Below are 18,240 nucleotides of genomic sequence, written 5' to 3'. Positions count from 1 at the left end.
TAATCCTACATCATTTCAGCATTTGATACATTGTCAATAATATCTAGCCTCATTGACAGAGAAATGCGGCTAGTGGATTAGAGTACCTGCTTTGAATAACCAGACCAGGAAAAAGGTACCTTCAAGTCAGCTTATTCAGCACAGGTGGTTGGTGCCAAGGGGCTAGTGGTAATGGCTGGAATGGTATTCCATTCGCTCAGTTCCAGCCATTAATACTATGAACCAGCCTCCACTACTATTCAGTCATACAGTAGGATTCCCTGCAGCCCTTGTGCATATCAATTAAAAAAAATCCAGGACAAAGTGGATAACGTAATTATTTCCTACTACATCAACCCATAGACTCCCTTCTGTACAGTGGGGATCACCTACACAGTATGTTATCTCCATGTCCTTTCACTGGATACATTCCAATACACATTATAGTACACTTGTTGCATATTGGAACACAGCCACTGTCAGCTATCACTTCACTGAGTCATCTTGCATAGGTGAGTGCTGTCCAGAGCCAGACCACCTAAGGGGCTGATAGAGTTTGCCTTGGGTATTTGTCATCGTTGTCAGCCTACCCCTTGCTGCCTCATTACCCAGCTCCGTACAGAGGTGTGCCAGTCTCTGGTTGAGCTTCACCAGGCTCACCAGTAGAGCTCCCCCGCCCAGTATCATGCTGGGCCACAGCAGAGACCACAGGGCAAGGCCTAACGTGTACTTCCTCTTCAAAATGGTGTCCTCTGGGTATTTTCTGGGGTCGGAAAGACAATGCAACTCACTGCCTTGTGTCTCCTCCAAAGTGTTTTGGATTTTCTGCACTTCATCCACAAGGACTTTCCTGTCTACTTGACATTTGGGTATGTAGAAACACTGCAATGATAAGGGAAAAATAGTATACATATTTTGTTTATATTATCTAAGTCTGATATATATCATGACTTGCACGCATGACTAATGCACATAAGCTAAACACCAGTCACTCCGGATGGAAGCTTCTCCTTAATGACTGAAGCAAATTTCTCAAATTAGCGACATTCAGTCACTGGTGGCCTTTATTCTACAGTTGATGTCGGAAGTTTACATACACTTAGGTTGGAGTCATTAAAACTCGTTTATCAACCACTCCACAAATTTCTTGTTGACAAACTATAGTTTTGGCAAGTCGGTTAGGTCATCTACTTTGTGCATGGCACAAGTTATTTTTCCAACAATTGTTTACAGACAGATTATTTCACTTATAATTCACTGTATCACAATTCCAGTGGGTCAGAATTTTACATACACTAAGTTGTCTGTGCCTTTAAAAAGCTTGGATAATTCCAGAAAATGATGTCATGGAACAGGTACAAAAGTATCTATATCCACATTAAAACGAGTACTATATCGACATAACCTGAAAGGCCGCTCAGCAAGGAAGAAGCCACTGCTCCAAAACCGCCATAAAAAAAAACAGACTACGGTTTACAACTGCACATGGGGACAAAGATCGTACTTTTTTGAGAAATGTCCTCTGGTCTGATGAAACAGAAATAGAACTGTTTGGCCATAATGACCATCGTTATTTTTGGAGGAAAAAGGGAGAGGCTTGCAAGCCGAAAAACACCATCCCAACCGTGAAGCACAGGGGTGACAGCATCATGTTGTGGGGGTGCTTTGCTGCAGAAGGGACTGGTGTACTTCACAAAATAGATGGCATCCTGAAGATGGAAAATGTTGTGGATATATTGAAGCAACATCTCAAGACATCAGTCAGGAAGTTAAAGCTTGGTCGCAAATGGGTCTTCCAAATGGACAATGACCCCAAGCAAATTTCCAAAGTTGTGGCAAAATGGCTTAAGGACAACAAAGTCAAAGTATTGGAGTGACCATCACAAAGCCCTGACCTCAATCCCATAGAAAATTTGTTGGCAGAACTGAAAAAGCGTGTGCGAGCAAGAAGGCCTACAAACCTGACTCAATTACACCAGCTCCGTCAGGAGGAATGGGCCAAAATTCACCCAACTTATTGTGGGAAGCATGTGGAAGGCTACCTGAAACGTTTCACCCAAGTAAAACAATTTAAAGGCAATGCTACCAAATACTAATTGAGTGTATGTAAACTTCTGACCCACTGGGAATGTGATGAAAGAAATAAAAGCTGAAATAAAGCATTCTCTCTACTATTATTCTGACATTTCACAATCTTAAAATAAAGTGGTGATCCTAACTGACCTAAGACAGGGAATTTATACTAGGATTAAATCTCAGGAATTGTGAAAAACTGAGTTTAAATGTATTTGGCTAAGGTGTATGTAAACTTCCGACTTCAACTGTACCTCAGGGTTGAGGAGTACAGACTCTTCATCGTAGTGTAGGCGAGCCTTCTGTCCAGAGGTACTGAGGTTGACCAGAACCCTCAGGCATGGGGCAGTGCTGACCCCTCTGCAGTTGGCCCACTCATCCAGAACATCAACCTGGACCAGCAAGCAGCTGGCCTCCTCATGCCAGTCACTGAAACCATCAGCAGTTGATGAGAAGCAGTTGTGTAAAGTACTTAAGTAAAAATACTTTAAAATACTGCTTACATCATTTTTTTATAAGTATCTGTACTTTACTATTTATATTTTTTACAACTTTTCATTTTACTTCACTACATTCCGAAAGAAAATGTACTTTTTACTCCATAAATTTTACCTGACACCCAAAACTACTCGTTCAATTTTGAATGCTTAGCAGGACAGGAAAATGGTCCAATTCACACACTTACAGTATCAAGAGAACATCCCTGGTCATCCCTACTGCCTCTGATCTGGCAGACTCACTAAACACAAACGCTTTATTTGTAAATGGCGTCTGAGTGGGCCCCAGCTATCCATACATTTTACAAACAAGAAAATTGTGCCTTCAGGTTTGCTTAATATAAGGAATTTTAAATTATTTATACTTTTACATTTGACACTTTATTACATTTCAGACCAAATACTTTTAGACTTTTACTCAAGTAGTATTTTACTGGGTGATGTTTACTTTTACTTGAGTCATCTTCTGTTAAGTTATCTTTACTTTTACTCAAGTATGACAATTGGGTACTTTTTCCACCACTGATGATAAGTTATGGTAACACTGTAGCTGTCCTTATGCATGCATTCCTAACACCTTTATAACAGCTATATAACATAACATTTGTCATAAGCTGTTATAAGTTGTCATAACTAGTTATGAGGAACCACACATTATTTTATAAAACGAGCTATAATTGGTTTATTGATGACTGTTCATACTGTCGTCATACTGATGGTTGTCTCATTGTCAAAATAAATACAAATCAGTACATCTATACTCCCCTTTGCCCATATTTCTTAGAGATCCTTTAAATGGTTAAGTTTTGTGATACTCTCAACTCATCCTGTGGTATAAGCAAATTCATAACTGTTTTATAACACCTCAAATTAATGTCAATTTACTTAGTGTCTGTGCACACTTTATAAGGGTATATGACATGGTTATGGTGCCCATTATTCCATTCAATGTAATAATGTGACACAGAGGTTGGTAAATTAAATAATAACCTGATATAACATTTTGTATGTAGACTCTTATGTAGCATGTAATAACATATGACATAAGCTTTCATGCAGACTATGTAATAGCAGTTGTTATTAACAGTTTCCCTTAGAGCATATGACAACAGTATGAAATGTCACCTATAACACCAATTATAACTAGTTTTATAACATCATGTGGGGTTTCTCATAACTAGTTACAACATTTTCTGACAACTTATGACAAATGTTATGTTTTCTATAGCTGTTATAAAGGCGTTATGAATGCATGCACAAGGACACCTACAGTAGTGTTACTGAAGTTATCTGACATTATTGGCTATCTTGCATTAACTCAAATTCTTCGACTTTGAAGATGATCATAAGGTAAAGTACAGTCATCTCCTACGAATTCAGCCCAGATGATTTTGTAAGTGTACAAAACCATCAGCTCTCTGTGTCCACTCACCAGATAGCGATTCTGCTCCATATATAAACGTCTTATTGACAGAGGCCTCCCTTACCTGTTTAGGTGGGGTTTAACCAGAGTGATCCCAATTAGAAAGTACATGAGCACAGAGAAGGCCATCATGGTGAAGCCCAGGAGCATGGCTCTGTCCTCCCCCACACTGGAGGCCGTTACCTGGGACTTGGCCCTCTCCCCTCCGCGCCCGTACCCTCCTCTCCACCACACCTGCTCCCTCGCCGCCAACGGGTGGAGGATCTCCCTTTGTCATAGGCACACACATACATGCACATGAATGAATGCACACACACCAATGAACACACACACATGCTCATGAATGAACACACATATATGGATGCCCTGAAGCCCAAGGCAAAAAAAAAAGTAATATTGTTTGAACGACTTACTCTTTTTTTACTAAGTCATTCAAATGAGATAAAGTCGTTTGAACGAGATACTAAGTCATTTGAATGACTTCTATTGTTCATTCTACTTAATTGTTCTTTTGTCTAATTAGGCCTCATTTGTTATGCAGCGCCAGTTGTGCTTGTCAGACCGTTGCTGTAGCCATTCATTCACTCCATCCAATGATATGATTATTAATTGACAATTCTTTGATAGGGCTGCTTTTGAATGCCAGAGTGTGTATGTGAGCCAACAAGATCTCATGGTTTTACCAGTCTGACTTCAGATTCTGACGTTTATACACGTTTCTCCAAATGTCAAATTTCTACGTTTCTCCAAACGTCACATTTTTGACACCCTGGCTTGCTCCTCCTGCTGAGCATTTCATTAATTCTGAATGCTTAATTTAAGGGTTAAGGTTTTGGATAGGGTTAAAACAGAAACAACTATACACTTTCATGTTTACATATTGATTCCGAATGGTTAAGTTGATACAAGATGGCGCCAACAGACAACTTTGCAGTTTTGTGTTTTTTTGTTGTTGTGTTATGTCTTATTTTATTTGCTCAGAACGTTTCTGGTATCATCTCCTACAACCAACAAGAACTCCTGAACATTAGATCGGCGATCACGCCTCAAATTTGACTTCCCTGGACACAACCCTTTATTTGGATTTCCCGAAGCGGTACCATCCATCCCGGGCATTCTACCAAAACGTCACCACCAGAGGAGAGGAAGGAGGGCATGTATTCTAGTCAGGCTCAGAAAGAGAGCAAACCACCCAGTATATTACTTACTAATGTACAATCTCTGGACAATAAGGTAGAGTAGCTCAGGGCGAGGATCTCCTTTCAGAGAGACAAGGGACTGTAACATAATCTGTTTTATGGAAATGTATCTCTCTTCCTTGATTTTGTCTCCATCCATCCAACCAACCAACCAACCGGGTTCTCTGTCCGTCGCGCAGAGAGAAAGAAAGAACACTCCGGGGAAAATAAGGGCACAGGGGTATATTTCACGATTAAAAACATACAGGAACTCAGGTCCTTTTGTTCTCCCGATCTTGCATTCCTCACCATCAAATACCGACCCCATTACCCCCCAGAGTCATTTTCAGCTGTTGGCATTTAAGGTACTTTGACAAGACTGGAAAACCCATTTCCCGAGGCCGCATTTGTCGTCACTGGGGACTTTAATAAAGAAAATCTGAAGAAAGCCCTTCCGAAGTTCTACCAACATGTCTCCTGTGCTACAAGAGAGGACACTTGACCATTGTTATTCTCCCTTCTGGGAAGGCTACAAGGTGGAGTTCCCCCGTCATCCCTTCAGCAAATCAGATCACGCCTCCATCCTGCTGCTCCCAGCCTATGGGCAGAAATTAAAACAGAAAGCGCCCATGGTAAGGTATATCCATCAGTGGAAGGACCAATCGGAATATATGCTATAGGACTGTTTTGATCACGTGGACCAGGATATGTTCTGGGTCGCTTCTAGGAATAACATTGACGATTACACTGACCCCGTCACTGGGTTCATCAGTACGTGCATGTTGTTCTTACAGTGATGATCAGAACATATCCAAACCTAAAGCTGTGGATAGATGGCAGCATTTGCTCAAAACTGAAAGCGTGAACCACTGCATTTAACCATGGCAAGGAGACCGGGAACATGAATGTGTAAAAACAAACCAGCTATGGCCTCCATAAGGCGATCAATGAGGCAAAATGACTGTACAGGGACAAAGTGGAGTTGCAATTCAACGGCTCGGACACAAGACTCATGTGGCAGGGACGTCAGACAATCATGGATTATAAAGGGAAAACCAACCATGTCACTGATAACTCACTCCCAGATAAGCTGAACACCTTCTTTGGTCGCATCCAAAGCCACATCCTCATGCGCAGACAAGCTGGCTAGGGTGTTTATGGACATATTCAATCTCTCCCTATCCCATTCTGTTCTCCCCACTTGCTTTAAGATGTCCATCATTGTTCTGGTACCCAAGCAAAGGTAACTGAGCTAAATGACTAAGCACTGTAGCACTCACTTCGGTCACCATTAAGTAATTTGAAAGGCTAATCAAGGACCATATCACCTAAAACTTACCTGACACCCTCGGTCCACTACAATTTGCATACCTGAACGCCGTGCCTGGACTGGGCATCGGTGGAAAGGAGGACTCCGGCCATGGAGCTGGGTTGGATGCCGTGCCTGGACTGGCCACTGGCGCAGAGGAAGGCTCCTGCCCTGGAGCTGGACTGAACGCCGTGCCTGGACTGGGCACCGGCGCAGAGGAAGGCTCCTGCCATGGAGCGGGACTGGACACCGTGCATGGACTCTCCGGACCATTGACCGTCACTGGAAGCTCCGGGCTGTTGACCTTCCCAGGAAGCTCCGGGCCGTTGAGCGTCCCTGGAAGCTCCGGACCGTGGACCGTCGCAGGAGGTTCCGGACCGTGGACCGTCGCAGGAGGTTCCGGACCATGGGCCATCGCAGGAGGTTCCGGACCATGGGCCATCGCAGGAGGTTCCGGACTGTGGACCGTTGGAGGAGGTTCCGGACTGTGAACCGTCGCTGGAAGCTCTGGACTGTGAATGCGCACTGGAGGTCTAGTTCGTGCAGCCGGTACATGTGTCACCGGACTGGTGACACGCACTTCAGGGCAAGTGCGATGAGCAGGCACAGGACGTACCGGACTGGGGACACGCACTTCAGGGCGAGTGCGAGGAGGAGACACAGGACGTACCGGACTGGGGAGGCGCACTAGAGGCCAGAAGCGTGGAACCGGCCAAGGTTGCACCAGACTGCTAACCGGATCATCTGGTCGGATGTTGAGCAGAACACACTTGCACAAGATCTCTCTCATCTCTCTCTCTCCCCCAACTTCCCCATTGCCTCCCTGACGGTCTCTGGCTCTTCAGGGCGAGTGCAGGGAGCAGACACATGACGTACCGGGCTGGGGAGGCGCACTGGAGATCTAGTGCGTGGAGCCGGCACAGATGGCACCGGACTGATGACCCAATCTTCAGCCCGCCTGCGCTGCAGCCTACTCTTCGCCAACCAACATCATTCTCCGATATCCTTCTTCACATTGCTCCATCGACTCCCAGGCGGGCTCTGGCTCTCTCCTTGGGTCGACCGACCACTTCTCTATTGCCTGCTCCATGTGCTCTGGCTCTTCCCGCGGCTCAGCCGGCCACCCCTTGTGCCCCCCCCCCCAAAAAAAAACAACAACAAAAATTATTGGGGTTGTCCTTGCGCTTTCTGTGGCCGCGAACCCTGGCGTCGTCACTGTCCTCCATTATTATCTTCCGTCTGCTGCCAAGGAAGGGTTTCGCATCCACCCATCCTTTCTTCCCATGTCCAAAACTCCTTTACCTCGTGGATACGCTGCTTGGTCCTCTTTTGGTGGGATATTCTGTCACGATCTTGGAAATGAGCAGACCAAGGAGCAGTGGATGTTGAGTTCCACATATTTATTACAAAGTGAAACTTTAAGCAAAAGCAAATAAATCAATAAACGAACAACGAAACGTGACTACGTGGTGCACATGCACAAACACAAAACAAACAATCAATATCCCATAAAACACAAGTGGGGAAATAGCTACCTAAATATGGTTCCCAATCAGAGGCAATGATAAACAGCTGCCTCTAATTGGGAACCACATTAGCACCAACATAGAAATAGATATACTAGATCACCCCCTAGTCACGCCCTGACCTACTACACCATAGAGAACCAAGGTGCTCTCCATGGTCAGGGCGTGACAAACAGAGGATGTATTAACACAGCTTGATTAAGCTATTCGGAGTGCACCATGCGTAGCATTAGCTGTTAATGAATCTACTGCTGTGAGTGATAAGGCCCAGCTTCTGGTGTATGTTAGATTTTACCACACAGAGAAGAAGGAATTCTGTGAAGACCTGTTAGGTGTAACACCACTCGAGACACATACAAGAGGAAAAAGACATATACATAGCCATAAAGGACATGCTGAGAAAGAGGGGCATAGATCTAAAACAAGTGATCTCTATCACCTCAGACGGGGCCCCTGCCATGACAGGAAGAGAGAGAGGAGCTGTGGCACGGCTGAAAGAGGACAACCCTGAACTCACAGCTTACCACTGCGTCATTCATCAGTCCGTCCTGTGCGCCAATCTGTCAGAAGAGTATGCTGAAAGTGATGAATACAATGATGAAACTCATCCACTTCCTCAGGGCATCCTCATCTCATCAACATCGCCTGCTGAGAGAATTCCTGAAAGAAGTTGAGGCAAATGCAAATGACCTACTGCTGCACAACAACGTAAGCTGGGTGTTGGAACGCTTTTGGTCCATTCGAAAGGAAATAACAGCTTTTCTAGTACAGCTCAAGAGTCAGAAGGCAACAGTTTTCACTTTTTCTGCAAGACGAGAGCAAAATGGATATTGTTGCTTTTTTGGTAGACATCACACCTTAATGAGCTCAACGTGAAACTACAGGGCAAGAACAATTCAGTTTGTGATTTGATCTGATCTGTCCGCTCCTTCCAGAGGAAACTGGAAGTGTCCAAGGAAGTTCTTCAAGGAGACTGTGCACACTTCCCAAAAGCGCAGGAACAGATTCAGGGTGAGAGAGATGTTTCTCCTCATGTTGACTTCATAGATACGCTGATTGTAAACTTCAGAAATCACTTTGACAGCAGCTCCTTCTTCTAATTGAGAATCCATTCCTCGTCACAGATGTCAGGGGATTTTCAAAGGAGGTGACACAGACCTTCAAGTGAGCACATGCTGGATCTCTACAGATGGAACAGATTGATCTGTAAGCAAATGTTGCACTAAGAGAGCACTTTCAACTAACTGATCATGACCCTTTCTGACTGCAGGCTGTGTCTGAGACTGTTTCCCCTGGTCTAACCAAAGTAGAACTATACACCTTGACCATGTTTGGCTCCACATACAGTTGTGAGTCTTCCTTCTCCACTATGAACATCATTAACAGTAAGTACCGTTCTAGACTCACCAATGAGCACCACCATATATGTGCATGAGAATGACACGGACTCCATTCCAGCCAAGGTTCAAATTACTGGCAGGGCAAGCAAAAGCCCATTTCTCTCACTAAAGAAGTTAGATGGAAAAGTGAAGTTGGAGGAAAGTTAAATATTAAACCTGTGGTTTATTATTTGTTCAGAAATCAAAATCACTTTTTTCATAAACAGGCACTTTTGTTATTGTTTTGTGAAGATGCAGTCTTGTTTTGCTCGCAATGAGAACATTTGTGATAGGCCTACTTTTATTTATGATTAGGCTGCATATTTATTTTACCTCATGTTTAATGTGTCTGCATTGAAAATGTGCAATAAATATTGTTGAAATGTTATTGAAATGTAGTACTTTGTTTATTAGCTATACATATACAAGAACTACATATGCCCCCAAATCATAGCGCACGTTAGACATTTTAATGGCTTGGACCTTTGGGGGGAGAAAATGTTAAGTCACTGGACCTCTTTGAATTCTAATTGTGCACCCCTGGGCCAGGCCTAATAGATTTATTTCTCAACTTTCCTAATATTAAGCACATTGCTTTGCAACTGGAGTAGCCTACCTGGCTGGCATGAAAATGAACCTCTGGTAAGCATCCTACAGTGCCTACTGATGACGTCTTTTTTCCCCCATGCCCCCGTTCCGACAGGTGCATGATAACGGCCCATTCTAAATCAAATCTCATTTCACACATATATCATTGAGTATATGTAAAGACAAGATCAAATTGATAATAGTCTGACGGGTGAGAATACTATCAATTATAAATGATGCCCAGCATTTACAGTCTAAAGCAAGAAACAGCGCATTCATTTCTTTTGCTTCTTTTTCAAATCGTAGGCCCATGCATTATGTAACCTAGCCCATAGGCCTAGATGTTTCATAAGGTTTGTATCACAACTAAAGTGGCCAAATAACTTTAAGTGTAGCCTATAGTCCTAGGACCCCTGGAACAGAGTTAATGGTTATAGGAGGAAGGTATATCGTGTGTGCAATTAAGCTTGGAATGTGTTGAGTGCATGGAAGCGATTACATGTGGCAGGCATTGAGGGGAGAGAGCCATGGATTAGTGATGGAGGGGGTCAGGTCACCTTAAGGGAGAAAGAAAAGTTCATGGCCCGTATCACTAGTGTCCTGCCTAGCAGTAAAGAACGATGTTTGTACAGATGGGTAGGAGGAGACTCAGCCTATGAGGAATGGTCAAATATCAGTACTTGTGTGAAAATGTGTTTGTCTAATGCAGCTGTATTGATCCTCTGGGAAGAATAAACTTGGTTAAGCTTTCATAATGTCTGTTGAGTTTTTTACTCTGAGAATTAGAACCTAACACTAGTGAAACGTGCAGTCATAACACAATCGCAAAAATGTCTAAAAACCTGTTTTTGCTTTGTCATTATGGGGTATGGTGTGTAAATTGATGAGGATTTTCTTATTTTTTAAATTCATTTTAGAATAAGGGTGTAAAGTAACAAAATTTGGAAAAAGTCAAGGGGTCTGAATACTTTTCCGAATGCGCCGTATATAAACTGAGTGTACAAAACAATAAGAGCACCTTTCTAATACTGAGTTGTACCCTCCCTCTCTTGCCCTCAGAACAGCCTCAACTCTACAAGGTGTTGAAAGCATTCCACAGGGATGCTGGCCCATATTGACTCTAATGCTTCCCACAGTTGTGTTATGTTGGCTGGATGTCCTTTGGGTGGTGGACCATTCTTGATACACACGGGAAACTGTTGAGCGTGAAAATCCCGGCAACGTTGTAGTTCTTGACACAAACTGGTGCGCCTGGCACCTACTACCATACCCGGTGCAATGGCACTTAAATCTTTTGTCTTGCCCATTCACCCTCTGAATGGCACAAATACACAATACATGTCTCAATTGTCTCAATGCATAAAAATCTGTCTTTAAGTTGTCTCCTCCCCTATCTCTACACTGATTGAAGTGGATTTAACAAGAGTCATCAATAAGGGTTCATAGCTTCCACCTGGATCCACCTGGTCAGTCTATGTCATGGAAAAAGCAGGTGTTCTTAATGTTTTGTACACTCAGTGTATTTATTCCGGACACTGACATTGCTCATTCCTGATATTGGTAAACTATTTGGATTATGTGTGTATTGTTATTGTATTGCTAGATGTTACTGAACTATTGGATATTAAAAAAACATACGCATCTACAAATCTATGTACACGACCAATAAACTTGATTTAAGGCTTAAAGAGCAAATCTGCCACTTTTCAACTTCATATTCATTATCTCCAGCACCAAACCAGTGTCTACATACGGCGCATTAGGAAAGTATTCAGACCCTTTGACTTTTTCCACATTTTGCTAAGTTACGGTCTTATGCTAAAATGTATTACATATTTTTTCCCCCTCATCAATCTACACACAATACCCCATAATGACAAAGCAAAAAAAATGTTTTTACAAATCTTTGCAAATGTATTAAAAAATAACAGAAATACCTTATTTACATAAGTATTCAGACCCTTTGCTATGAGACTCAAAATTGATCTCCGGTGCATCCTGTTTCCATCATCCTTGAGATGTTTGTTGATTGGAGTCCACCTGTGGTAAATTCAATTGATTGGAAAGGCACACACCTGTCTATACAAGGTCCCACAGTTGACAGTGCATGTCAGAGCAAAAACCAAGCCATGAGGTTGAAGAAGTTGTCCATAGAGCTCCGAGACAGGATTGTGTCAAGGCACAGATCTGGGGACGGGTACCAAAGGATTTTTGCAGCATTGAAGGTCCCCGAGAACACAGTGGCCTCCATCATTCTTAAATGGAAGAAGTTTGTAACCACCAAGACTCTTCCTAGAGCTGGCCGCCTGGCCAAACTGAGCAATCGGGGGAGAAGGGCCTTGGTTAGGGAGGTAACCAACAACTCGATGGTCACTCTGACAAAGCTCCAGAGTTCCTCTGTGGAGATGGGAGAACCTTCCAGAAGGACAACCATCTCTATAGCACTCCACCAATCAGGCCGTTATAGTAGAATGGCCAGACGGAAGCCACTCCTCAGTAAAAAAGGCACATGACAGCCCACTTGGAGTTTGCCGAAAGCCACCTAAAGGACTATCAGACCATGAGAAACAAGATTCTATGGTCTGATGAAACCAAGATTGAACTCTTTGGCCTGAATGCCAAGCGTCACATCTGGAGGAAACCTGGCACCATTCCTACTGTGATGCATAATGGTGGCAGCCTCATGCTGTGGGAGTGTTTTTCAGCAGCAGGGACTGGGAGACTAGTCAGGGTTGAGGGAAAGATGAATGGAGAAAAGTACAGAGAGATCCTTGATGAAAACCTGCTCCAGAGCGCTAAGGACCTCAGACTGGGGCAAAGGTTCACCTTCCAACAGGACAACGACCCTAAGCACACAGCCAAGACAACACAGGAGTGGCATCGGTACAAGTCTCTGAATGTCCTTGAGTGGCTCAGCCAGAGCCCTGGCTTGAACCCGATCGAACATCTCCGGAGAGACCTGAGAATAGCTGTGCAGCGTTGCTCCCTATCCAACCTGACAGAGCTTGAGAGGATCTGGAGAGAAGAAACTCCCCAAATACAGGTGTGTCAAGCTTGTAGCGTCATACACAAGAGGACTCGAGGCTGTAATCGCTGCCAAAGGTGCTTCAACAAAGTACAGAGTAAAGGGTCTGAATACTTATGTAAGTGTGATATTTCAGTCTTATATTTTTTATACATTTGCAAACATTTCTAAAAAACATGGGGTATTGTGTCTAGATTGCTCCTCAATTTAAAGGAAAAATCAATTTTAGAATAACTCTAACTTAACAAAATGTGGAAAAAGTCAAGAGGTCTGAATACTTTCCGAATGCACTGTATGTGAGAACGTTTCTATGATCTGTGGTTAAATAGATAAGAAGAAAGGACCTAAAAATGCTTCTCTGTGACATCCCAGGGTAGGATTAAAAGTACACGTTTCTAGAGTATTTTCTTGCTCCCTACATCACCTCGATTCTCATAGTGTTTAAAAATCACTGTTTATTTTTTATTTTTTTTGATGATGTCATCGGGTAGAACTTTTTAACTACAAAACGTAGAAATGCGCCATTTTCACATAAACTCAGCAAAAAAAGAAACGTCCTCTCACTGTCAACTGCGTTTATTTTCAGCAAACTTAACATGTGTAAATATTTGTATGAACATAACAAGATTCAACAACTGAGACATAAACTGAACATGTTCCACAGACACGTGACTAACAGAAATGGAATAATGTGTCCCTGAACAAAGGGGGGGGTCAAAATGAAAAGTAACAGTCAGTATCTGGTGTGGTCACCAGCTGCATGGCCCTAGCCCTCACCCTCCGATCCAAGAGGTCCCGGACGTGCTCAATGGGATTGAGATCCGGGCTCTTCGCTGGCCATGGCAGAACACTGACATTCCTGTCTTGCAGGAAATCACACACAGAACGAGCAGTATGGCTGGTGGGATTGTCATGCTGGAGGTTCATGTCAGGATGAGCCTGCAGGAAGGGTACTTCCCTGTAACGCACAGCGTTGAGATTGCAGGCAATGACAACAAGCTCAGTCCTATGATGCTGTGACACACCACCCCAGACCATGACGGACCCTCCACCTCCAAATCGATCCCGCTCCAGAGTACAGGCCTCAGTGTAACGCTCATTCCTTCGACGATAAATGCGAATCCGCCATCATCCCGGTGAGACAAAACCGCAACTCCTCAGCGAAGAGCACTTTTTGCCAGTCCTGTCTGGTCCAGCGACGTTGGGTTTGTGCCCGTAGGCGATGTTGTTGCCGGTGATGTCTGGTGAGGACCTGCCTTACAACAGGCCTACAAGCCCTCAGTCCAGCCTCTCTCAGCCTATTGTGGACAGTCTGAGCACTGATGGAGGGATTGTGCGTTCCGGGTGTAACTCGGGCAGTTGTTGTTGCCACCCTGTACCTGTCACGCAGATGTGATGTTCAGATGTACCGATCCTGTGCAGGTGTTGTTAAACGTGGTCTGCCACTGCGAGGACGATCAGCTGTCCGTCCTGCCTCCCTGTAGCGCTGTCTTAAGTGTCTCACAGTACGTACATTGCAATTTATTGCCCTGGCCACATCTGCAGTCCTCATGCCTCCTTGCAGCATGCCTAAGGCACGTTCACGCAGATGAGCAGGGACCCAGGGCATCTTTCTTTTGGTGTTTTTCAGAGTAAGTAGAAAGGCCTCTTTTGTGTCCTAAGTTTTCATAACTGTGACCTTAATTGCCTACCATCTGTAAGCTGTTAGTGTCTTAACGACCGTTCCACAGGTGTATGTTCATTAATTGTTTATGGTTCATTGAACAAACATGGGAAACAGTGTTTAAACCCTGTACAATGAAGATCTGTGAAGTTATTTGGATTTTCACTAATTATCTTTGAAAGACATGGTCCTGAAAAAGGGACGTTTCTTTTTTTTCTGAGTTTATGTCGACATTGATATTGTGATAATGAAAATTAGGTTGAAAAGTGGCAGAATTGCCCTTTAAGGTTTGGGATAGTTGAGAATTCAGAGTCTACTTTTATTTTATATTCTTTGCCTTGGGCTTCTAGGGCTTCTGTACAGATAGGCACACACACTAAATTCCCCATAATTATGTTTGGAACATAGTGAACTTTAATTAATGTTTTAAAACGGCAAAAAAAAGACTTGATTAGTCCGGCCATGCAATGCAGAAGTCATGGTAAAACTGTGTATGGTATTTTCATCTTCATCTTTTATCTATTGTTCTGATATGAGGGCGGTCCCTGATGAATTTGCTATCACAAAGGGGGTCCTCGACACAATAAAGTTTGGGAACCTCTGCTCTAATCTTATCAATTGGAGTCATCAGAATGATTACAGCGAGAGACGTTTGATGTACTCTGTGTTCCTTTACATTACCTTGTAACTTGTGGGATGTAAAGTAGAGTGTAAATAATCGCTTGAGCACATTAGGATAGACAGAACCACCACTCGAAACACTTTCTAGGAATTTTGCTTGTTTTCCCTGTAATAGGAAATCTCACTTGCAGAAAGGAAGCTTTGATGTACAGTTTTGCTCACCCACCTTCCAGTTTCAGAAATCCCCACCCATTGTATCTTCAATTGAATTCAAAAACATTATTTAGGTAATCCCTAACCTATCTGGGACCAAGTTAGGGATTACTTACAGATCTCTTCGTGCTGTCTTGGCAACTCTTAGGGTCATTGGCAAGACAGCACCAACAGATCTGGGATCAGTCTAGCTAACTTGTGTCTTACCGTGTCTGTCGCCTCCGTGCACCCTGCAGGTTGATGCTAATGGGGACGCTAAAAGACTTCCGAGGTGAGGCTGTGTTCAACAACATTCCTGCTTTTCAAACACTCAAACAACTTCCTGTAGTCTGGTTGCCCAGTGTTTGTCAACCTCCGGCCCAAGTACCAGCTCCGGTCCCTGGGACGATGCTCAGCAGTCCCTGAGATGTTCAGCTAGCTGATGCTGATTTTGTCTTTTTTTTTGTGCTAGTTTAAATGTACGTTTTCCCCAAAGGAGGAAACAATCTAGCTTGCTGGTACTTGGCACTAAAAAAGGTTGAGAAAACACTGTAGTAGCTTTTCCAATGGTCCTACAGCGTATTCTCATATCTTCTCCTCAGCTCTACTCTTTAATGAAGCAGCGTGATGACTGTATGACGATGGCTCTATGTACTGACAGAGATATACCGGAGGGAATTCCCTGCGTTTGCCGTGCGCCAAGGCTAGAAGGTGAGCGTAAAACATCCCCCCCTCTCCTCTCCACCTGCTCCCAGGGGTTTCTATAGAAACAGCCAGGTAAGATGCTAATGATCTCCCATTGGACCCCAGCTAGCAGCACCACACCTTGTTGTCCATGGTAAGCTCATCGTTATGGAAAGAGGTATACGCTCATTTAGTTCAGTATTACATGTAGCCGGTGCAGTTGTGTTTGTCACAGCAAACCTGATCCAATACCAAACATTAGGAATCAAAGCAAATCAAAGTTTATTTGTCACATGCGCAGAATACAACAGGTGTAGACCTTACAGTGAAATGCTTACTTACAGGCTCTAACCGATAGTGCAAACAAGGTATTAGGTGAACAATAGGTAAGTAAAGAAATAAAACAACAGTAAAAAGACAGGCTATATACAGTAGCGAGTCTATAAAAGTAGCGAGGCTACATACAGACACCGGTTAGTCAGGCTGATTGAGGTAGTATGTACATATGGTTAAAGTGACTATGCATATATGATGAATAGAGAGTAGCAGTAGCGTAAAAGAGGGGTTGGCAGGTGGTGGGACACTATGCAAATAGTCCAGGTAGCCATTTGATTACCTGTTCAGGAGTCTTATGGCTTGGGGGTAAAAACTGTTGAGAAGCCTTTTTGTCCTAGACTTGGCACTCCGGTACCGCTTGCCATGCGGTAGTAGAGAGAACAGTCTATGACTGGGGTGGCTGGGGTCTTTGACAATTTTTAGGCAACCTTCCTAATATTGAGTTGCAACCCCCCTTGCCCTCAGAACAGCCTCAATTTGTTGATTCGTTGGGGCATGGACCCTGTTCACGCTGTTGAGCGTAAATACCCAGCATTGTTGCATTTCTAGACACAAATCAGTGCACCTGGCACCTACTACTATACCCCGTTCAATGGCACTTACATTTTTAGTTTTGCCCGTTCACCCTCTGAATGGCACACATTTTCAATCCATGTCTTAATTGTCTCAAGGCTTAAAAATCCTTCTTTAACCGGCCGCCACCCTGATTTAACATCTATAAAGGGATCATAGCTTTCACCTGGATTCACCTAGTCAGTTTATGTCATGGAAAGACCAGGTGTTCTTACTGTTTTGTATGCTCCGTGTATATTCATATGATCTACTGTATCACCCAAAACAAAACAACTCACCAGTGACTTATTTCATATGTGTTTATGTGTAGCCGTCTTCAGATGTACCACAGAAAAACCAAGAAATGAAGACCGACACCACGGCTGTCTTTTTGGGCTTTTATGTAGATCTTTCTCTACAATCGTATTATGAAAGGACAGGAACACATCAGTCTCCAATGCACCATCTGACAAGTTGTTCTTTCTCTGTCAGTGTTTTCTCGGACTCTCACAATCACATTCATACATGAAGCCATAATGTATAGAATAAAATAAACAATCCTTAATACAAAGAATGTATAATCTTAATTCTTAGACAATAGAACCATACCTGCAATGGTATTATGAAAAGACAGGACAGGAAGACATCAGTCTCCAATGCACCATCTGACAAGTTGCGGCAGGTGGCCTAGTGGTTAGAGTGATGAGTCAGTAACTGAAAGGTTGCTAGATCGAATCCCAGAGCTGACAAGGTAAAAATCTGTCGTTCTGCCCCTGAACAAGGCAGTTAACCCACTGTTTCTAGGCTGTTATTGTAAATAAGAATTTGTTCTTAACTGACTTGCCTAGTTAAATAAATGTTAAAATAAAATACAGGAGCACGAAGAAAAAGGTAAAACACAACCCCAATACATTGCTAGGTGTTGACAGTATTAAAGTACAACAACTCATGTACAAAAACAAGCTACAACGTGAAATCACATTTAGCCCATTCAGACCTTAGAGGGCAAAACTACACCTCCCATAATGCAACGCTAGCATAACTCGGCTGCTCAGCTAACCAGCTGCATCACAGAAAGGCGTGCTAGCTAGCAATAGCAATACTTTTTAGCACTGTAAAACTAAATCAATAACAACGATGAAAGTTACATGTTTCAATAGTCTCACACCCCCTTATTACAATACATATAGCATTAACAATGGGATGCTTTATTTA

The 18,240-nt window shown here is 43.3% G+C and overlaps 1 protein-coding gene across 1 annotated transcript; it reads right to left on the bottom strand.

The window, feature by feature from the left end:
* Nucleotides 1-465: 465 nt before the first annotated feature.
* Nucleotides 466-15,767, bottom strand: kcnmb3 (potassium calcium-activated channel subfamily M regulatory beta subunit 3). Its single transcript, XM_029706162.1, has 4 exons — nt 15,682-15,767; nt 4,037-4,240; nt 2,307-2,481; nt 466-861 (listed from the first exon to the last, which is right to left on the bottom strand). Exons 1-4 carry the CDS (start codon nt 15,765-15,767, stop codon nt 466-468), a joined length of 861 nt encoding a protein of 286 aa, XP_029562022.1.
* Between the last annotated feature and the right edge of the window lie 2,473 nt (nt 15,768-18,240).

Source organism: Salmo trutta, chromosome 21, assembly GCF_901001165.1.
Source record: "Salmo trutta chromosome 21, fSalTru1.1, whole genome shotgun sequence".
Classification (NCBI taxonomy): domain Eukaryota; kingdom Metazoa; phylum Chordata; class Actinopteri; order Salmoniformes; family Salmonidae; genus Salmo; species Salmo trutta.
The sequence above is the reverse complement of the archived record's forward strand: the minus strand, read 5'-3'. Positions and strand labels throughout refer to the sequence as shown.

What these genes read in the sequence shown, in the direction of transcription:
- kcnmb3 (XM_029706162.1), bottom strand. Translation starts at nt 15,767, where the DNA reads ATGTTGTTGAACACAGCCTCACCTCGGAAGTCTTTTAGCGTCCCCATT. An exon ending in GCACGGAGGCGACAGACACG is followed by an intron (nt 4,241 to 15,681) that starts GTAAGACACAAG and finishes CCTATGACAAAG; the next exon opens with GGAGATCCTCCACCCGTTGG. An exon ending in GTTAAACCCCACCTAAACAG is followed by an intron (nt 2,482 to 4,036) that starts GTAAGGGAGGCC and finishes TGATGGTTTCAG; the next exon opens with TGACTGGCATGAGGAGGCCA.